Source organism: Nerophis lumbriciformis, linkage group LG12 (assembly GCF_033978685.3).
Source record: "Nerophis lumbriciformis linkage group LG12, RoL_Nlum_v2.1, whole genome shotgun sequence".
In the NCBI taxonomy this organism is placed as follows: Eukaryota; Metazoa; Chordata; class Actinopteri; order Syngnathiformes; family Syngnathidae; genus Nerophis; species Nerophis lumbriciformis.
Genome location: NC_084559.2, coordinates 17,505,497 through 17,529,054, shown reverse-complemented (window position 1 = coordinate 17,529,054; position 23,558 = coordinate 17,505,497). Strand labels below are relative to the sequence as shown.

The 23,558-nt window shown below is 38.4% G+C and overlaps 1 protein-coding gene across 2 annotated transcripts; it reads right to left on the bottom strand.

Moving 5' to 3' along the window:
• Nucleotides 1-2,312: 2,312 nt before the first annotated feature.
• On the bottom strand, nucleotides 2,313-23,558 carry LOC133623057 (ubiquitin-conjugating enzyme E2 G1-like). 2 transcript variants are annotated; one of them, XM_061985986.1, is made up of 6 exons: nucleotides 23,413-23,558; nucleotides 13,183-13,285; nucleotides 12,984-13,081; nucleotides 9,078-9,256; nucleotides 8,694-8,799; nucleotides 2,313-4,151 (listed from the first exon to the last, which is right to left on the bottom strand). In XM_061985986.1, the coding sequence occupies exons 1-5, from the start codon at nucleotides 23,453-23,455 to the stop codon at nucleotides 8,713-8,715; spliced, it is 510 nt and encodes a 169-aa protein (XP_061841970.1). In that variant the 5' UTR covers nucleotides 23,456-23,558; the 3' UTR covers nucleotides 2,313-4,151; nucleotides 8,694-8,712. The 2 variants fall into 2 exon arrangements, with proteins under 2 accessions (XP_061841970.1, XP_061841971.1); XM_061985987.1 differs by having other exon boundaries at nucleotides 8,694-8,795.

The window sequence follows — 23,558 nt, the reverse complement described above, 5'->3', positions numbered from 1 at the left end:
TGAGAGGAGTTCTCAACTTGTGCGTTACATTTTTTATAGATTCATTAAAAAAAAAAAGTATTTACATTCATAATTTTTAGACATGTGTTTTAACTATATTGTTTGACAGGCGTCTCATCCTAAACGCGACTAATAGGGAGCGCCCAAATACCAATTCATTGACCCCAAAAAGGGACAAGCGGTAGAAAATGGATAGATGGATGGCATTTGAGTCTTGCCATTTATTAATAGCGATACGATCCCGAGAGGAACAAGCGGTATAAATAGATGGTTGGATACACATTTTATCCATTTTTTTTTATTTAAATTGAATTAATGGATTTCAATTAAATTTGTATAGTATATTTTTTTAACCTTTTGCCAATGGATTTTTATTGTTTTAATGAGTTTTTACATTTGTTGGATTCTGAGTCTTATCTGCAAGTGTGTGTGTTTCTGAAAGAAACATTAATTACAAAAATCTAACTGAAATTAGTTGGTGAATTTGGTCTTACAGTTGCTTATAAATTGAAATGTTTTATTTTATTTGTAGGTTAAAGATAAGCCCAGTTAATAAAATGTATGTGAGTTTGAAATGAATGAAAAATGCTATATTAACTCGCCATCGGTACACACATATACTTTGCATGAATTAAAGAGACAACTCATAGTGCAAGTTGGCAGGTTGTGTAAATGGTAAATAAAAACAGAATACAATGATTTGCAAATCCTTTCCAATTTATATTCATTTGAATGGACTGCAATTACAAGATATGTAATGTTCAAACTGAGAAATGTATTGTTTTTTTTGTAAATAATCATTAACTTAGAATTTAATGGCAGCAACACATTGCAAAAAAGTTGGCACAGGGGCATTTTTACCACTGTGTTACATGGCCTTTCCTTTTAACAACACTCAGTAAACATTTAGGAACTGAGGAGATGCATTTTTGAAGCTTTTCAGGTGGAATTCTCTCCCATTCTTGCTTGATGTACAGCTTAAGTTGTTCAACAGTTTGAGGTTTCCGTTGTGGTATTTTAGGCTTCACATTGTGCCACACATTTTCAATGGGAGACAGGTCTGGACTACAGGCAGGCCAGTCTAGTACCCGCACTCTTTTACTATGAAGCCACGCTGTTGTAACACGTGGCTTGGCATTGTCTTGCTGAAATAAGCAGGGGCGTCCATGAAAAAGATGTTGCTTGGATGGCAACATATGTTGCTCCAAAACCTGTATGTACCTTTCAGCATTAATAGTGCCTTCACAGATGTGTAAGTTACCCATGCCTTGCGCACTAATACACCCCCATACTATCACAGATGCTGGCTTTTGGACTTTGCGCCTGTAACAGTCCGGATGGTTCTGTTCCTCTTTGGTCCGGAGGACACGACGTCCACAATTTCCAAAAACAATTTGAAATGTGGACCCGTCAGACCACAGAACACTTTTCCGCTTTGCATCAGTCCATCTTAGATGAGCTCGGGCCCAACGAAGCCGGCAGCGTTTCTGGGTGTTGTTGATAAATGGCTTTTGTTTTGCATAGTGGAGATTTAACTTGCACTTACAGATGTAGCGACGAACTGTAGTTACAGACAGTGGTTTTCTGAAGTGTTCCTGAGACCATGTGGTGATATCCTTTACACACTGATGTCACTTTTTGATGCAGTACCGCCTGAGGAATCGAAGGTCACGGCCTTGCCGCTTACGTGCAGTGATTCTTCCAGATTCTCTGAACCTTTTGATGATATTATGGACCATAGATGGTGAAATCCCTAAATTCCTTACAATAGCTGGTTGAGAACGCATTTGTTGACAAAGTGGTGACCCTCGCCCCATCCTTGTTTGTGAATGACTGAGCATTTCATGGTAGCTGCTTTTATACCCAATCATGGCACCCACCTGTTCCCAATGAGCCTTTTCACCTGTGGGATGTTCCAAATAAGTGTTTGATGAGCATTCCTCAACTTTCGCAGTCTTTTTTTGCCACTTGTGCCAGCTTTTTTGAAACATGTTGCAGGCATCAAATTCCAAATGAGCTGATATTTGCAAAAAATAACAAACTTTACCAGTTTGAACGTTAAATATCTTGTCTTTGCAGTCTATTCAACTGAATATAGGTTGAAAAGGATTTGCAAATCATCGTATTCTGTTTGTATTTACTATTTACTGGTTCACTGGTTTTGTAATTCAGACTGAACCTAAAACTATTCATGTATGGATAAATAAATAAATATAGTGAGAACCTTCATCACCTGTGTTGGCAGAGCTCAGCCGATCCGGAAATGTGATACTACAACGTATCTACAAACTTGCAACACAACAAAGTACAAGGAACTTTTTACACACTTTATTTAGCATCAAGTCCAATATACACTGCGTTGACACAAAATGGAAAATCAAACAAGTGATGACATTATGGGGTGGATTACCTGGACACCGTTTTCAAAGCGTATTGCTTGATGACGTTTCAAAAACGCACACTGAATCTGTGCAAAATACAGTGAACACCGGTCAGAGGGGGGTTATGGCAGGTTAGACAAATTCCGACTTAAAACGTTGACAGCAATTACCAAGTCTACACAAGTCAATCTAAGAGTATACGGCACATTCAGGCAGAATGTACATTTTAACGGTAAGCTCCACACACGCACCTCATTCATCCCTGATTGCATGTGCCAAAAGATGCTGCAACATGTTTTGTGTTGTCAGTCTGCATCTGCAGCAGTCATTCCCAATCCAAACTACTAATTTGTTGCGAGAGATCATCAGGAAATGATCCAATCTCACAAAATGATTGTTTATTTACTACAAATATTGTATCTTTGTTTATCTAATCTAGCAATGTACAGGGACAGACAGAACATGTCATTCTCTTCCACAAGATGTTAGTAGGTACATGATCAAATCTGTGTATCCACCTGTTGCCATTCATTTAATATTGTTCTATAGGATACACTTAATTATTAAAAAGCCAATTACAGTGAGGGGGAGGGACAGCGTTTTGCATACCACCACAAAACAATCCAATTGAAAATAGTATTTTCCTTCTCAAGTATTAACATTATATGTAAATTACAGCCCAGATTCCGAACTTTAACTGATATAAGTTAGCTAAATATGCACCGAACAGAACTGATGATTGAAAGCTTTACTTTTTGATCAACTCAAAGTCCTCAGCATCTGAACCCCAGCATTTATACGATGTGTTAACAACTAGTCTGATTCTGCAATGCAGTCCCAAAGTCCCCCGCATGAAGACGTCAACAACCAGACTGAGGTAAACTGAGATACCACAGCAGCACGCACACAATAATCACAGCTTAGGCTTTTTTCACAGACCCTTTTTGGTTGTGGTAGTTGAAAGACTTCATTGACCAAGAAAAGACATAAATTTGGAGTCAGGAATATCACAAGTCTATCCCACCGGCTGATAATTGCAACAGTAATGGAGTTTAATCCTGAGTAGTTGTTACAAATCGAGTGTTAATGTTAGCCATGCGGGTGAAAGCCAATGTACTACGGGAGAGACTCTCACAGTGCAGAATGAGTCATTTTTATCATTTACAACTGCAAGACATAGGGAGAGCTTGAAGGGATCATGCACATTTGAGAGTCATTGTTCCAAAGTCTAGCGTAGTTATTTTCCAAAGAAAAAACCCAATAAATAAATAAATAAAAGACCTGTGTAAGTGCCACAAAAACTTCATAGACTCTCTTTTTGAAGAAAAAGCCGTCTGTGGAAGTGAAGCCAAAAAAGGCAACAGTGAATTAATGAGAATCTATTGACAGATACAGTATATGCGGGGCTGACATGTATGTAGTAGACATGACAAAGGATGATGCAAATGCAACAGGTTTTCAATTGACTCCCATTTTTGACCACTAAATTGCATAAGAAACCTGGTATAAAGTAGAAACTGTTCAGCAGCAGATAAAAAAGCAAGTTAATTTACAGTAGTGACATAGTTTACATCATTTTTTTTCCCCAAAATAAATAAAATTATACAATTCCAGGTAAGTAAATTTCGCTGGTAGTGTTCTCAAATTGGCTCGTCTTGCGAAAAATGACAACCGCTCACTGAAAGGGGTTGAAGCCAACCAATTCCTTTTGGCTTGCAAAACAAGGGGCGTAGAAGCCTGAGCGTTTCCCTCTGGAGGCATTTCCTTAAACTGGAAAAAAAGAGGATTCATTACCAACATATCCTGAGGAAAGATTACACATGAGTCTTCAAGCAGCAACGCAAAAATGCGGTGTACACAATCCCACTTACTGCAAGCTAAGTCACATTGGCACTTTGGCTACGTTCACACAGCAGGGTTTAGGCTTCATTTGAAAATGTGTAATGCAATCTTTTTGTGTAGTCGGAACCCAGATTTTCTTAACCAAATGATTTTGACGACAAGAATTTTGTCTTTGTAAAGTGAATTGTATTTATATAGCGCCTTACTCAAGAAACTCAAAGCGCTTTACACAGTGAAACCCATTATCTACATCTTTAAGCTACATTTAAACTAGTTTGGGTGGCACTGAGAGCAGATAGGTAAAGTGTCATGCCCAAGGACACATTGGCAGTGACTAGGATGGCGAAAGCAGCGATTGAACCTGGAACCCTCAAGTAGCTGGCACCATAGACATCTTATAAATAGACGCAGCATCGAGCGCTACTGCCTACTGGTGCTGACGAGACGCGGGGCCGCCATCTTGGAGTGGTGATCCGCTCCACTCAGTGCAATTCATTTGGCAGGAGCAATGAACTGTCACATTTAATTCATCTTACCTCACTGAAAACCACTGATTTTCACATGCTATTTTTGTCATACGTGTAGCTATGATAAAGGACACATGTTTTATTATTCATAGTTTGCTTAACAGTAAAAGAATATTCTTATATGCTATCAGTGACCAGACGTCCGAGATCAAAACTGGGAATATAATCCCAGAGAAGGGGGGAAAAAACAGTCAGCTATTTTTAAATTGAAGAAACAATATGATTAGGTTATATATACATGTGTATATCCTCCATAAAGAATGTATAAATACATTAGATATCTATATATCTTAGGGACCTATAGACTATCTCTGTTGCTGCAGCAGCAGAGTTTATTCTGTTTTGACACTTTGTATTGATATTTTGTATAACATTCTTCCCTTAAATGATTACAGTGATTGTTTTATATGTATTTTTTATGTATGTCGCTTTGGATAAAAGCGTCTGCCAAATACTTAAACATAAACATATATAAACACCTGAAAGTCTTTATATCAGCTAAAACCACCAATCTGTTTCACTGGATTCAGAATACCCGGTAATACCAATATCTGTTTTACCCAAAAATGTTAGTATTTGAATATTGTTACTTGAAGACTTATTCCTGGTTACAATTATACTGTTAAGAAAGTATTGTCTCATACTTTGCCTAAAATGAGAATGCATCATAATCAGTGGCGGCTACGATTCCAGTACTATTGAAGATCTTTGCTCCTTCTCAACTCTGTGATAATATTATTTTCACAAAATACAACCAATAGTACGTTAATGTTAAATCTTACTTGTGAAAAGTATGTTCCTATGTTTAACAGTCCGCTCATTTGAGCAGGAAAACGCTGAACATCAGCCCGGCATCTTTGTTTTCTACCTGTCAACTGTCAGTTTAGGCTGTTCGCCGGCTCCTCATCACCACTTCAAGATGGCGGCCGAATTTCTCGCGTCACAGCAACCAATGCTGCGTCTACTTATAAGATGTCTATGGCTGGCACGGTTGCTCTACCTACCGAGCCACGCCGCATTTGCATTATTTCCTCCCGTTTTTTGTTCATTTGTCTACTACTTATTTTTGCGACTGTCAACTTTGGTAAAAAATTATGACATTTGTCACTTTTGGATGACACCAACGTGACGCGATCCTTCAATGTGCAGTTGCATCGGATACATATCGAATTTATAGAAACATACGAAAAAGGCTTGGGTCGGATTGGAATTTGTATTGTTCACATTGACATGAAATAAAAATCAGATACAGGTCAAGTACGGGTAAAAATTATTTTGCAATTGTCCTGCAGTGTGAGCACAGATTTAGTGTCTCCGTAAAATACAATATTTCTCTCCTGTCACTTGTATGTAGGGATGATGTTCGAAATCGGTTCTCCCGGTTGTTCGATAAGAAAAGAACCGATTTCATGGACTCGAATCCCTTTTTAAGAACCGGTTCCCGTTATCGAGGCCACTATAGTAAAGAAAAAGAGTTGGTTCTTTATTCAAATCCCTGGGAACGAATCCCTTCCCACGTACAGGAAATGCCCTGTGGAACTTGCAATGTTATGCCCATTTGATTGTAGACTCTTACTGACACCTTGTGGCGATATGAAAATACTACGCGTCATTAGTTTGGGCACTTCCGGGTTGAGACAATTGAGAAGTAGACAAATTGCGTTAGCTCTTACAAGCCTTGGAAAAGATAAGTCTGTAAGTAAACTGTTTAACTTGTTTATGTAACTCAATATTAAGGTGGAAAGTGGTTAAGTTTGATACTAAGATGTTTATTGAAAAATTATTTTTGTGCACTGTTTCAATGGATGTTTTGAGGACTTAAAATGGCTGCCAGTCGTACAAACTTTGTATATTTCCACCATCGAAATAGTTTCAACACTCAGAAGTATTTGTTTGATGATAGTACTGTATTTTTGTGTGAAGCTAATATTTACATATTGTGTATTACATTTCAGTATGTTAATTGAATCACATAGCTTATACATTTGTCATTGTGTGTATTTCAGTTTAAAAAAAAAAAATTAACAGTCCAGTGCAAGACAAAAGTAAAGATAGGAAAAGACAAAGCAAGATCAACAACAATAAAGAGCCTAAATAGATTAATCTGCTTTGGATTGTTTGTTAGCTGTCTGCCAAGCTGTATAACCTCAACAAGTATAGTGAGGGCAGAACAGGCAATATGCAATTATTGCCAGGCTTTGCTCTCATGTAAGGGGGGAAGAATTGTTGATTGATGACTGTGGTGTTCTTAGTGTCATAGTGTGTGTAGTTAGTATGTTCCAATAGCAGCAGAAGTGCACTTTTTGGAGAGCTGTATTATTTTCAGTTTTGTGCCCAAGGGACTGATTTTATTTAACACTATATTATTATTGATACACCTATAGTGATCACAGAGACAGGTTGTTTTTGTGTTACTGTATATATTTGTTTTTCTGAAAAATCCCACTTAATACACTTTGGGTAACAACAGTCAATATTTTTTTTTTTTATTCTTTTAGAGGGGTAACAGTCAATATTTATTTATTTATTTTATTTTATTTTTTTCTTATAAAATAAAAGTGAGCTTTTGTTAAACCAAATATTGTGTTTTTTTCCATATACAACAACCTATCTGGATTCGATAAGAGAATCGATAAGGAATCGGTTCGATAAGAGGATTTGATAATGGGCTCGAACTCAATAATTTCTTATAAAACATCATCCCTACTTGTATGTGCCACTAATTTTTAGATCCGTGATATTTGGCTTTGTGCAACAGACACAATTAATGCTAAAATACAAAAGGGCCTGATAATTTCCTCCAGGTATCAAATTTTAAAAATTTGCTAGATTGTAACAAGTCTGCATTGGGATTCAGTCTTGGTTCTGAAATTGGTATTCAAATCGTATAAACTGTGAATCCATTATCACTGCTACATGGATGGCTGCAGTAAGAAATTGTGTTACCTAATTAGATTTCTGGGAATACAATGTCTGTACATGATCTGGAGGAACCGCGCTGGTAAATCCAAAACGGTGCTAAAGTAGGCAACACTGGCAGACCAGCGCATATTAGGTGTGTTAAAACAGAGCTATGATGTCATCTACAGCAGTGGTTCTCAACCTTTTTTCAGTGATGTACCCCCTGTGAACATTTTTTTAATTCAAGTACCCCCTAATCAGAGCAAAGCATTTTTGGTTGAAAGAGATAAAGAAGTAAAATACAGCACTATGTCATCAGTTTCTGATTTATTAAATTGTACAACAGTGCAAAAATATTGCTCATTTGTAGTGGCTTTCTTGAACTATTTTGAAAAAAATATATAAAAATAACTAAAAACTTGTTGAAAAATATACAAGTGATTCAATTATAAATAAAGATTTCTACACATAGAAGTAATCATCACCTTAAAGTGCCCTCTTTGGGGATTGTAATAGAGATCCATCTGGATTCATGATTTCATGGATTCAAAAAAATAAATCTTTAACATCAATATTTATGGAACATGTCCACAAAAAATCTAGTTGTCAACACTGAATATTGCATTGTTGCATTTCTTTTCACAGTTCTTTTTGACAGACATTTCAGTGAGAAACCTGAGCTTGTGCTTCACTGAGTTTATGAACTTACATTCATATTTTGTTGAAATATTATTCAATAAATATATTTATAAAGGATTTTTGAATTGTTGCTATTTTTGGAATATTTAAAAAAAATCTCACGTACCCCTTGGCATACCTTCAAGTACCCCCATTTGAGAACCACTGATCTACAGCATGGAGTTGGAATGACAAGCTACATTTACAAACAAACAGTCCCATTACAATGTGTTTATGAGAGAGGACAATAAGTAGCCCCTAATCAATTTGTGGCTGTCCAGATGTATGCGTGGCAGGCCACATCAAATAAAGGCTGTATAAAATATGGGCAATATTGTTACATGCAGTAAGAGCCTATACTCACCCTGGAATAGTCAGTCAGTCTAGTCAAAAGCCATCTCTTGACTTTTTCTTACACAACGCGCCACTTTCCTCTTGAATTCACCATTGGGGTCCTCCCTCCATTCTTTCTGTCAGAGAAAAACGATTTTATTTATTCATTCATTAAAGAATGTAAATGGGGGAGCTACAGCCTTGAAAATCATGCACTGGTCAAAATTCACTGAGGGCTCAATCCAAAAATATGTAGGCCTACATTAGGTTTACTGGACATCAAATTGTCCATAAATGTGAATGGTTGGAACACTTCCGATTTTTTAAAATGACATCCATTGTCAACATCACAGGAGTGGAAATAGATAAAAGGGTAAAATTAAGATGGTGTAGGGGATATGTAGCTTTAGCTCACCGCAGCATCCACATTTGCCGGGGAATCGCTGTTGGGGTCCGCCAACATGGAGATGACACTAATCATGATTGTCTCGACGGTATGGATCGGCAGCCAGCGCTCCTCAGGCTTTTCATAGCCAAACTTATCCTCCCCGGGTTCATGCAGGATTGAGATGCACACGTCTCCATTTTTTGCAACTGTTTGGGAGAAAATATCAACACATTAACCTGAATAACAAGTTCATCTATTCAAAAGCGACATGGAACATAAAACACCTAAAACAACGGCCTTTGGATGACTTCTGATGTGTTTTTCCTCTAAAATAAAACATAGGCTAAGGTTTGTTCATTTCCCCTGAATGTTTATACAGTGGAAGCCGCTTATGTCGATAACCCATCTATTTTGATCAATTAATCAAGTCCCTAGTCTGTCCTGTTCCTCATAACGTATTACCAAAATGAGCGCCCTAAAGGGGCTGTTTGCAACTTGCTCAAAGTTAAAAAAAATTAAACCAAAAACATAAAAACACTAACAGCTAGTTTATTTCACCATTAGTGGTCTAACAGATTACTTTTTTAAAGTGTCTATATTTTTGACAATTACTAATTGTATTTAATAAAATGTATCGTCCGCCTGAGGAATTTTGTCCGGTCCTCAGGCTTGTCACTCACTGCTGTCTTGTCCCACTCAAATTTAGGAAGCGTGTGCACAAACACTAAAGCAGTCCAAGAGAAGCAACGTACAACTTGCAGTCGAGTTGTCATTACAATAGGTTACATTAGGGGTGTAACGGTACGTGTATTTGTATTGAACCGTTTCGGTACGGGGGTTCCGGTTCGGTTCGAAGGTGTACCGAACGAGTTTCCACAAGGACATATTAAGTAGCGTAACGCACGTTGTGTAAACAATGCACACCGAGGCACAACACACGGCATGCTAGCAGCTAACGGGCTACGATAGACTGACCATACGTCCACTTTTCACCGGACATGTCCTCTTTTGCGGAGCTGTCAGGGCGGAGTTTCTTAAATGCCTCGAATGTCCGGCATTTTGAGTTAATGTTGCGTGTATTTTCAATGTACGTTCAGGGTTAAGAAGGGGTTAAAAACAAAACAAATTGTGCACGCAGCAGCATTGGTGAGACAGAGAGATTGAGAGTTATGATAAACGCGCATGCGTCGCCAGGCTCTGCTTCTTATCCATAGATTTATCAGATTTTATTTTTTATTATCTATAGCAGGGGTGTCAAAAGTGTGCCCCGGAGGCCGTTTGCGGCCCACAGCTAATGTTTTAAAGGCCCACGGCACATTCTAAAAATACTATTAAAATAAACAAAAACATAACAAAAGTGAAATAAAAAAGCTTAAAGGTCAAATGTAATTTAGAGAAAGTTGCAATGTTGACTAATAAAACAAAGCTGTTTTTTTTCTTCTTTCAAACTGTCATTGCTCAAAACATAATATTGAATCAAAATCAATCTTATTATGAATTATTGACCTATCCAAGGTTCCGATTACTTCAAATCAAATATTCCACTAAGAAAAATATTTTTGGTGGAAGATTTTGCAAATTTGGTAAATAAATAACCCACAAATGTATATTTTGTTGTTTTCTTACTGTACCGAAAATGAACCGAACCGTGACCTCTACACCGAGGTACGTACCGAACCGAAATTTTTGTGTACCATTACACCCCTAGTTACACCAGGTGTCCCCAAATTACAGCCTGCGGGCCTGATTCAGCCCACCAGCGTCCACAATCGGGCCCGTGGCACGGTAAAAAAAAAAAAGTTACAAATGTTTTTTGTTTTTTTAAATCTGTCCTGTCTAACCGCTCAGGCAAATCCTACTGTTGATGTACAAAAGAGAAGTATTTGTATTTGACTTTATTAAATATTTTGATATAATTAGGATTTGGCGCTCAAGGAGATAAAAATAAAAAAATAAATAAAAAGAAGACAGAGGGGGAACTTGTGGGGACAAGACAACAAAATACATAAATAAATCCTTTGCTCCGAGTCAAAACGTTGGGGACACCTGAGCTATACATTCAATGATAGGGAACATTCATAGCTAAACTTTGTTTAATTGCTATAGTTAGCTGAGCAAAAAAAAAAAGCTAATGCGCGTGTCTCTATTCCGTACGAGTGTAGTTACATCAACGTGCTAAAATCCGGAACAGGGCGGCGTATAATGCTTACAACAATCTGGAACGTCGGGGCTGTCTAGGCATCTGCGTGAAGCTTGCAAGCAGCCCCTTTACCTCGACAATACTTGACCACTCGTCGACATAAAACTGAAGACCTATGGCTTAATTTATGCGAAAAATGGGCATATTCATGTCGACATGTGTTGTTTTATTGTTAACTCTTAATGTCACTAAGCAGCATGAAACGGTAACAGCAACATTACTACTGTCTGGTAGGACCGTAGCAATAAACTAACCTCACAATACGATATAGTAATAATAATATTTAGCTAACGATACAATGTTCAGCCAATGATATCATTTGATACACTTATTTCACTTTTTAAAATATTTTAAAGGGACATTGTGATTTTGGTGCCATCCTGTAAGTGTTCCATTGACTTGGATTGAATTAAAAAGTAAAATGATTAGGTAATCAATATGACAAAAAATGATTTAAAGATGTGATGAGAACATTTGCTTCACCTATTGAAACAGTGCAAAGTTTACAACCCTTTAAAAGTACACCAATTAAGTGCAGTATAAATAATGAAGTGCAACAAAAAATGTAATAGGTAGCCTGTTCTGAACACATTCTTTGACAGGTTATTTTTTTAGTTTGACAGAAAAAATGTGAATGAGACAGTCTCTGACATTTATTGTGTTTTTCCATAGTAACTTTTTTGTCATGATAAAATAAACAAATTACTTCATTTAAATTAACTTTTACTGTGGAAAATTCGGAATGACTAAAATGAGGGAGGAGTAAATCCTCATATTGTTTTTTTCTTGTTGCATCACTGAGCTAACAAACTATTTGTTTAAAGGGGGACTTCAGTTGTTTGAGTTTTGTTAACATTATGAGTAGTGTGTGGATATTGTTAAGTGTCATGCTTTGTTACATCGACGTTTTACATTGGCATTTTAACTCCAATTGTTTTAGTACAAATTAAACACATTAGCTATGTGCCGATTGGGGGTGAAATAAAAAATTTTTTTCGGTCTATTCCTCTTTAAATTCACCTTTTTGAATCCACTTTTCTTTTCTTTCAAGACTTTTTGATGCCAACATTATTACTTTGTTTGACGTGTGTTGAAACATTGTTTACAGCCACTTCTGACTCACACCTACTGTGCTTCAGATTGGATGTGAATGGGAATTAATGTGGCGATACTAGCAACTGAAAAATCGATACTTCCTTAGGAAACAAATCGATATATAGAGCAAAATCGATCAAATCACCTAACCCTACTGTCTATTTACACAGCATTAACATGTGTGCACAGACACTTTATATTTAGGGCAAAGTTTCAAAATAAAAGCATGGCTATATCAACAAGGATTCTATCAAAGCAACTAAATAAATGCAACTCGACTGCTTATGTCAACGTCAGTCAACTCGTCCAGAATTTTCGCCATTTTCTGGTTCCAATGTCGCTACCAAGGGGAAACCAACAAGATAGTTGAGACTATTTTTAAATTCCTGTCAGACAAATAAATGGTAATGTGGGTCTTTACTTTAGCATTCATATGGAAATTACGAATTTCTCTGTAGGCCCAGGTTTTCACTTACCACTAAAAAAGTGAACCAAAAAGGGGTGTAGGGTGTCATCTTCCCCCATTTCATAATGCCATTGCTTAAGATAACAAAGAACTTGGGCTTGAAAAATGTCCACAAATCAGCCAAACCAAGTGTATGTCCCAAACCCAGTGTATGTGAGTTCTTAGTGTTTACCATTTGGATGCCAGATTTCAGTTATGAACTTCATCTTTGGAGGTCGTAGAGGATAATCATATGGAAAGGTTAAATATGCTTTAAAAAATCCTCCTTCACTGTAATAGAAATACAGGACAAAGTTTGAAAATATTGGAAAAAAACAAACACATTTATCATTTGAATTGAAAAAAGTGGGTCCAAATAACTGCAGACTTACAAAAGAGTATCCTGGGGACCAATGATCACAACTTCCCATTTATATATGTCGTCATCATCTATCAGACCTGCTGAAAAGCCCTCCACAGGGTTCTTGTTGAGCTCTGTAAAAGAGTAAAAGGGATATTTTAAACATTTCAGTCGCACAAATTTAAAAACTGCCCCTTCACACACAACAACAGAGATGTATGACAGGGAAAATACACCGTAGAAACTTAAATGAGCTTTCAGAGCCAGAGTATCTTTGGCAAATTATCAAATTACAATGGGATGTATGAAATCAAAGCTGTATCATTTGGAATTTAAAACAATGTTAAAAGTAGGCCTGGAAGTTGGACACTTTTGTTCTTCTTTTCTTAAAACTAGAAAATGGCATACTTAAAATGGACTGATTACCCGAAGGCGTCGTTTCTATGACAAACCACACCGTTAATGTCGCCATGCAATATTGTTAACTTCTACCTTTTGCTAAGCAGTGTGCAATCACAGCAACATAACTACTATTCAGCTTAGTTAAGTAGCAAAATATCTTCCTGTTAAAGCATAGAAGTATCAAAATAGATTAGACTACGGTACATCAACTAACAAAATGCCCACATTTAATTTTTCTATTTAAATTGTTAGCCACCTAAGGAAAGATTTGCGCAGCATGTACAAAAGTTGTATTGTCATTGTACCGGTAGTCAAAATATACAACATTACCGCAGCTCTGTTAGATAAGAGTATAAAATATGTTAAAACAGAAGAATAAAAATAAGCACAAATGGAAAAAACAATGTCAACGAAATGCCGTAGGTACAAAAATATTTTACTATCACACACTCTCCTTGTGTCTCTGGCCAAAGTCACAAGCAAATGTGCAAGCATAACTAGTTTCGGTTTTGATTTAAATGTGGACAACTACTTATGTTGACATAAACGGGTTCCACTATACCAGGGGTCGGCAACCTTTACCAGTCAAAGGGCCATTTTGACCAGTTTCACAAATTATAGATAACAATGGGAGCCGCAAAAATGTTTGAAATTTTAAATGAAATAACACTGCATTCAAAGTTTTGTTTTTGCTTTGTGCTATGTATTAACCAGGAGTCTCAGACACGCTGCCCACACCTTTTATGGAATTTTTAAGCTGGTGCGGCACGCAGGTTTTAAATGTTTAAATGAATAGCGGTTGTCGGCGTCATGCGTGTCGTGATAATACGACATATAGCGCCCACTAGAACGAACGTGCCTGATCAGCCAGATGTTGAATGGGGCTTTCGCTTGCTCACGTAGGTGACAGCAAGGCATACTCACTCAACAACCACACAGGTTACACTGACGGTGGCGGTATAAAAAAAAAACTTTAACACTCTTACTAATAATGCGCCACACTGTGAACCCACACCAAACAAGAATGACAAACACATTTCGGGAGAACATCTGCACCGTAACACAACATAAACACAACAGGACAAATACCCAGAATCCCATGCAGCCCTAACTCTTCCGGGCTCCATTATACACCCCCGCTACCAAACCCCGCCCAGCTCAACCGACGCACAGGGGGGGGGGGGGGGGGGGGGGTGGTAGCAGGGGTGTATAATGGAGCCCGGAAGAGTCAGGGCTGCATGGGATTCTGGGTGTTTGTTCTGTTGTGTTTATGTTGTGTTAAGGTGCAGATGTTCTCCCGAAATGTGTTTGTCATTCTTGTTTGGTTTTGGTTCAAAGTGTGGCGCATTATTAGTAAGAGTGTTAAAGTTGTTTTATATGACCACCGTCAGTGTAACCTGTGTGGCTGTTGACCAAGTATGCCTTGCTGTCACGTACGTGTGCAAGCAGAAGATGTATATTGTATAACAAGTGTTGGGCTGGGGCTTCACGGTGGCAGAGGGGTTAGTGCATCTGCCTCACAATACGAAGGTCCTGAGTAGTCTTGGATTCAATCCCGGGATCGGGATCTTTCTGTGTGGAGTTTGCATGTTCTCCCCGTGACTGCGTGGGTTCCCTCCGGGTACTCCGGCTTCCTCCCACCTCCAAAGACATGCACCTGGGGATAAGTTGATTGGCAACACTAAATTGGCCCTAGTGTGTGGGTGTGAGTGTGAATGTTGTCTGTCTATCTGTGTTGGCCCTGCGATGAGGTGGCGACTTGTCCAGGGTGTACACCGCCTTCCGCCCGATTGTAGCTGAGATAGGCTCCAGCACCCCCCGCGACCCCAAAGGGAATAAGCGGTAGAAAATGGATGGATGGAAGTGTTGGGCTGGCACGCTGTTAATACAGATTGTAGAAGGCGCCAAATGTTGTACCATCATGGCACGCCCTTATTATAGCTGTAAGGGTGAAAATCGGTGAATTTTAGTCCTGGTAGTTTTCTGCGAGAGGCACCGAAATCCGGAAGTCTCACAGGAACATTGGGGGGTTCAGCAAGTAAGCTGCTGAGCCGCATCAGAGTGATCAAAGAGCCGCATGCGGCTCCGGAGCCGCGGGTTGCCGACCCCTGCACTATACAGTATGATGGTGAACATGATTATTTTTACTGACTCAAGTACCTATGATCTTACCATGAATTGATTAATGTGGACACCGAATTAAACAAGTTGAAAAACTTATTCGGGTGTTACCATTTAGTGGTCAATTGTACGGAATATGTACTGTACTATCTACTAATAAAAGTTTCAATCTATCAAAAAAAAAATGTATACCATGATTCACTCAACAAAGGGCATGTGCAGAACGTTGCACATGATTGGCGACCACACAAGTCTCGCCGTCATTCGTCAACCGCCACAAGCATGCGTAGAAACTCGCACATACCTAACAAGTACTCCCATTTAATAACGCCTGCAAAAGTTAATGGTGCGCAGCTCGAGAGGTAACAATATTGATTTTACAATTGTGAAAACAAGGATAAGTTCATTTTGTCTTGATAAACTGCAGCCTTCATTCACAGCAGTATTTGAAATAACTCCCACGCTCTCTTTCTGTCAAGCCTGGTGATGTGATGGGATTCCATTCCGTCAATTACATATACCATACCATACCAACTTTATTTATAAAGCCCTTTAAAGACAAGCACAGTTGAAAAACAAAGGGCTGTACATCACAAAGAAATAGAGTCAAAGGACAGACTAAAAAAATAACATTTAAAACAGAAATAAAAATACACAATTAAAAAGCAAATATAAATTATCCTAAGAACAGTTTGTTAGATGAAAACAGTTTAAAAGTTAAAAACAGTTCACAAAGTTAAAAGCTAAAAACAGTTCAAAGTCTCATGCTGGGTTAAAAGCCAGTGAATAAAAATGGGTTTTAAGAATGGTCTTAAAAATAGCCAAAGAAGGGGCCTGGTCTCACATGGAGAGGGAGATCGTTCCAGAGTTTGGGACCCGCAACAGAGAAGGCTCTGTCCCCTCTGAGCTTGCGCTTTGTTTTGGGTACCTCCAGGATCAGCTGATCAGCTGACCTGAGGGACCGGGTGGGGGCATAGAGATGGAGCAGCTCAGAGAGGTACGGTGGGGCAAGACCACCTAAGGATTTAAAAACCATATTCACCGTCGTAATAGTTAATAGTGTTGTAGTTTTCGTGTACCACTCCTCTTGTCCCAAAATGTGAAGTGAATTGACTCAAAGCGCTTTACATAGTGAGTGAAACCCATTATCTAAGTTACATTTAAACCAGGTGGGTGAAGTGTCTTGCCCAAGGACATAACAGCTGTGACTGGGATGGCAGAAGCGGTGATCGAACGTAGAACCCTCAAGTTGCTGGCACGGCCGCTCTACCAACCAAGCCACGCTATATAAAATAAAAACTAAATGCAAAAAAAAGCAGAACAATAAGTACAACATTACAATAGCATTTAACAATGCAATATCAAATAAAATAAGTTAATGAACCTAGAACCCTCAAGTTGCTGGCACGGCCGCTCTACCAACCAAGCCACGCTATATAAAATAAAAACTAAATGCAAAAAACAAGCCGAACAATAAGTGCAACATTACAATAACATTTAACAATGCAATATCAAATAAAATAAGTTAAATTAAAGTACCAAAGATTGTCACACACACTAGGTGTGGTGAAATGTGTCCTCTGCATTTGACCCATTCCCTTGTTCACCCCCTGGGAGGTTGGTGATTTAACCCCCAATTCCAACCCTTGATGCTGAGTGCCAAGCAGGGAGGTAATGGGTCCCATTTTTATAATATTTGGTATGACTTGCCAACCCTCACGATTTTCCCGGGAGACGCACGAATTTCAGTGCCCCTCCCGAAAATCTCCCGGGGCAACCATTCTCCCGATTTCCACCCGGACAACAATATTGGGGGCGTGCCTTAAAGGCACTGCCTTTAGCGTTCTCTCTCAACTGAAACCTTCACCCCTTAACAGCCGCATGCTGTCCAGAAGTCTGCTTTTCCTCTATATAAATAGCGTGCCGGCCCAGTCACATAGTAATGTAGTGTTGGACGGGTTTAACAATGGTCTTTACTCGAAGATGTCAAGAAATGCTGACACGTTGTATGATCTTTTAACTGGTTTAATGATAACATTAATTTCAAGCACACACACACAAGTGAATGCCATCCATACTTGGTCAACAGCCATACATGTCACACTAAGGGTGGCCGTATAAACAACTTTAACACTGTCACAAATATGCGCCACACTGTCAACCCACATCAAACAAGAATGACAAACACATTTTGGGAGAACATCCGCACCATAACACAACATAAACACAACAGAACAAATACCCAGAACCCCTTGGAGCACTAACTCTTCCGGGACGCTACAATAACATCTACGGCTTTTGGAGCTCAGTCCACAACTGCACACACAACAAGATGGAGACGAAGCATAAGAACGAAGAAGAGACATGGCGACGACGAGTAAGAAGAAGAAATACGCTTGCAAGTTCCGAAATTATTGGAAAAAATAATTTAATGTCATCCAGGACAGCTCGAAGGGTAAGGGTATGCTGCCTGCACCTCAACCCCAAAAGTGCACTAATAAGCTTGTTTTAAAATGTCTCTGACAATCTTGCACTTTCTGTTTTGAAATTACGTGAATGTTTGTGCCACTGCTTAATAAATATAGTTTTGGTAAATTGACTTGCCGTATTTCCTTGAATTGCCGCCGGGTATATATTATCCGCATGCCTCGTTTTACCGCCGGATCAAACTCGTTTTGCGAAATAATTAGTGCATGCTTAGAATTAGCGCATGCTTAGAATTACTGCCGGGTCAAACTTGTTTAGCAAAATAATTAGCGCATGCTTAGAATTAACGCATGCTTAGAATTAGCACATGCTTAGAATTACTGCCGGGTCAAACTTGTTTAGCAAAATAATTAGCGCATTTCTCATTTTACCGCCGGGTCAAACTCGTTTCGCAGAATAATTAGCATATGCTTCGTTTTACCGCCGGGTCAAACTCGTCACGTCACGAGTGACACTTCACCTTTCAAGGCATCATCTTCCAAAATGGAGGAGGCTAATTTCAATAATTTAAAATCACATAAAGGGAAGAAGATAAAGAGCTATTCAGTAGGATTTAAGGTCAAAGCTATTGACTATGCTAAAAAGAACAGTAAAAATGTTTTATTAATATAGCTGCGTGTGTCAAATATGAGTCAATAAATGACTCCCCCCTCATGGTGGTAGAGGGCGCTAGTGATCCCAGGAATCATTCTTGCGACTACTCGGCTGCAGAAGAAGTGACAACAACAGTTTTCTAAACTGGACTTTCAATTGAAGCAGGAGGTAATAATTAAAGGAAGATCTCCATCGAGACAGAGAGACTTTTAAAACTGAAGAAAGATAAGGAAGACTTCTATAAACAAGTTATCGATGCTTTTGTTCAGAAGGAGCGGCGTATGGACTTCAATTATAAGTAATGGTAAGACCATAATAACATTTTTTGTATTAAATGTGCTTTTCATGATGGTATCCTTACATCACACTCAAATTTATAAGCGCAGGCCTAAATTTACCGCATGCCTTTGGTAAGCGCCGGATTGAGAAGAGGTTTTAAATTTATAAGCGCAGGCCTAAATTTACCGCATGCCTTTGGTAAGCGCCGGAGTGAGAAGAGGTTTTAAATTTCTAAGCGCAGGCCTAAATTTACCGCATGCCTTTGGTAAGCGCCGGAGTGAGAAGAGGTTTTACACTAATTACCGCCCCAGCGCTAATTCAAGGAAATACGGTAGTTGTGATTTCCCTCTCTGCATGAAAGTTTAAAATGAGCATATATTAATGCAGTATGAACAAGAATTTATTCCCAAGAAAAACAGCACGGGCTCCATCATCTGGCGGTGGTTTGGCTTCAAGCGGGAATATGTCGAACAGACAACCGTCATTTGTCAAGTGTGGGGCAAAAGCGTTGCTACAAAAAGTAGCATTACCGCTAATGTGTAGCATCATTTGAAAAGTCACCCGCTAGAGAATGAAGAGTGCTTGAAACTCTGCATGTCAACATCTCCGTTCGATGCCACACCAACAAAACATTTCCACATCAACACCGTATGAAAAAAATAGTCAACAACAGAAGGAGATAACGTCCGCAGGAACCTACCACATAGCGAAGGCCATACATTATTTGATTTCCTGTTATGCAGTTAATTTTTATTTGACAGTTATTGAAATATCTTGTGTAACATCATGCACAAAAGTGCACTTTATTTGTTTTAAACCAGGGGTGCTCAATACGTCGATCGCGATCTACCAGTCGATCGCAAAGGTAGTATTGGTAGATCGCATTACATAAAAAAAAAAAAATTTGCATTACATTAAAAAAATTTAAAAAAAATTGACGCCAGCCTATCATCCATCCCGTCTTTTGATTGATAAACAGGGCAGCCAGTCAGATGACATCTTCGTTTTTCTGACACTTAGGTCACTGCGCATGCGCAAACAACGGCGCTCAGTGCAGCAAAGCTAACAAGCTTGTCAGCGAGTTACCGCCAATTTTCAGCCCTCAGTTTTTTCTCTTAAGGGTATTAAAATGAGTGGGGGAGCTGGACCAAGTAAGAAGACAAAAACGTATCACTTTCATGCGGAATGGGAGGAGGACTTTTTTTTTCACCATGACATTTTCGAAGTGCGTTTGCCTCATCTGCCAATCTGCCATCGCAATACCAAAGAAGGGAAATGTGGAGCGGCATTTTTGGACGATTCATGGAAAATACGACACCGACTTCCTGCTGAAAAGCGAGCTGAGAAAGAGAAAGGTGAAAGAACTGAAATCCCACTTGTCCGGACAGCAGTCATTTTTCACACAACAAACTTCAAAAGCGAAAGTCGCCACCGAAGCATCATTCCGGGTGAGTCACATCATCGTTAATAACAATAAGTCCTTCCAAGACGGAGAGATGGTAAAGGAGGCATTCATTGAAGCAGCTGACTCATTGTTCCGAGACTTTAAAAATAAGGCAGAAATATTATCTTCGATATAAAGAATCCTCAATATATTTAGAAATAAATATATGTATTGCATTTTTGTAGTAGGTACATCATTTTGACTTGATCATTTTATAAGTAGCTTGCATGCTGAAAAAGTGTGAGCACCCCTGATTCTTGTATTATCATTAAACACCTTTAATTTATTAACAATATTAACTATAGGTGTTAAAATGCTTGCATTATCATTAAACACCTTTAACTTGTTAACAAAAACATATATTTCATAAATAAGTAAACATAAATTATACATACCGTATATTACCAAATAGTAGCCCGGGCGTTTATTTCACAAAATCGATTTTGGAGACAGGCGTTTAAAAGAAGCAGGCGGTTATTTGCACAAGGCTTTTATTTATTTTTGCACCAGCCTGCACCAGACCATTATTTGGTTACAATGGTTACTGTCCAGTATTTTTTTTTCGTACAAAAAACTTTAAATGTAAAAGCTATTGTAAACATACAAACAAAAAAACAAGAGATCAACATGAGGTAGGCTATCAAAAGACAAGAGATCAACAGGGCCTCAACATGGCAGTAGTGCAACAATTGTCAAATAGAATACCAATACTAAAAATAAATAAACTTTTTAAATAAAGCAGCCTACCGGGAAAAATAAAATTATGGTACCAAGTACCCAAGTATAAAACCCACCATCAAAACAGAACAATAATACTGTCACTTAAATAAAATAAAGGCTACAGTACTCCAAGTTTTAAATAAAGCAGCATACAGGAAAAATAAAATTATGGTACCAAGTACTCTATAAAACCATCAAAACAATAATACTGCAGCAAACGCAACCCCAGTAGCATTTTAATCTAAATTATGCAAATAACAGCCCATGGGCGGCTATTTGGACATAGGCGGTTGGTTATTAGGAAGAGGCGGTTAATTGACAAAATGGGGTCAGACCCCGGGCGGCTATTAGGACATGGGCGGTTATTTGCCCAAGGGCGTTTATTTGGTAATATACGGTATATGAATGAGGTAGATCCCCACGACTTGATCAATTGAAAAGTAGCTCGCCTGCAGAAAGAATGTGAGCACCCCTTCTTTAAACTATTGTAGTGGTGTTCTGTACAAAAAGTGCACTTTAAGTTAGTGTTGTTTTGATATGTCATCTTAGTGACATCATGCACAAAAGTGCACTAATAGCTTGTTTTAAAAATGTCTCTGACAATCTTGCACTTTAGGTTTGGAAATGACATGAATGTTTGTGCCACTGTTTAATAAATACAGTTTTGGTAAATTGACTTAGTTGTGATTTCCCTCTCTGCATGAAAGTTTAACGTGGTTTGTGGAACTCCCCCTGGTGTTGTGGTTATGGCGGTCATTTACGTTATGGAAGTAGTTTAATCCAGTAGTTTTAATCCTTGCAGTCAATCCATGATTGCAAGATAATCTATGCTTTTGATTGATTGATTGAAACTTTTATTAGTAGATTGCACAGTACAGTACATATTCCGTACAATTGACCACTAAATGGTAACACCCCAATAAGTTTTTCAACTTGTTTAAGTCGGTGTCCACTAACATGCTATTTAGGCTTGCAGTATGTACATATTGCACCATTATGCCTCTTTGTAGGTATATTTGAGCTAATTTATTTTCCTTTACTATTATGTCCTCTGTGTATTTCATTTATATTTGCATGTCTCATATGACACATTATCTGTATGTAATGAGGCTGCATTTCTCATAGCCGTTTGTGTGCCATGTTCTTCCAGACCACAGCAAACGTTACCCAGCTCGCAAAGATTGTAATAAATCCATTATAGGAAGACAGTGTTACGCCTCCATTTTACTAATGATTTCCAATGTTGCAAAAATGTGTAGAATAAACATTAAAATACAACATTTCTGTCAACAAAGATTTGCGTCAGCCTTTGATAGTATCCCAGGAATCATTCTTTCGACTACTCGGCTGCAGAAGAAGTGACAACAACAGTTTTCTAAACTGGACTTTCAATCGAAGCAGGAGGTAATAATTAAAGGAAGATCTCCATCGAGACAGAGAGACTTTTAAAACTGAAGAAAGATAAGGAAGACTTCTATAAACAAGTTATCGATGCTTTTGTTCAGAAGGAGCGGCGCATGGACTTCATTTATAAGTAAAGGTAAGACCGTAATAAAGTTTTTATTAAATGTGCTTTTCATGATGGTATCCTTACATCACACTCAAATTTATAAGCGCAGTTTAAAATGAGCATATATTAATGCAGTATGAAGAAGAATGTTTTAATGTAGACACAAAGAATCATCATACTGGTGTGATTATATGCATCAAGTGTTCATTCAAGGCTAAGGCAAAATATCGAGATATATATCGTGTATCGTGACATGGCCTAAAAATATCGAGATATTAATAAAAGGCCAAATCGCCCAAGCCTAACTCCATACAAAAAATCGTTTATTTTGAATCTACAAAAGAGCAACTCTGATGAAAGAAGCATGAGTTATTGAAGAAGATGAGTCCATGCACTGATAATTCCTTTGTTCCGTCAGCTAACTGGATGTCAACTTGCTAGCCCGTTAGCAAGTGCACTCAAACATCATATAATGATTTTATTAAAAAATCGTATTATTACTATTCTCACAGGACATCGCAGTCATCGCTATATTGGCAGCTTCGCCCAGGAAGTCATTTTGCTACTTAGGTTGATATTTTTTTGGCCTTATTTGTATCGCGTCAACATGATAGCATTGCCCAGCTAAGATGCTAACGTTAGCTGGAAGCTACGTAAACTTTGCATTCACTCATTTCTCACCCGCATACTGACGTTCATTTTACCTGCTAGTTGTTTTCGAAGAAGTAACGCTGATTGTTCGGTCATGGTATGTATACGCTATTGGGGGAAAAAAAAGGCTTTACAAATACTCTGAGGTAGCCCAGATTCTCTTTCCCTCTGTGTTTTGACACAACGTTCAGCTGCTGGC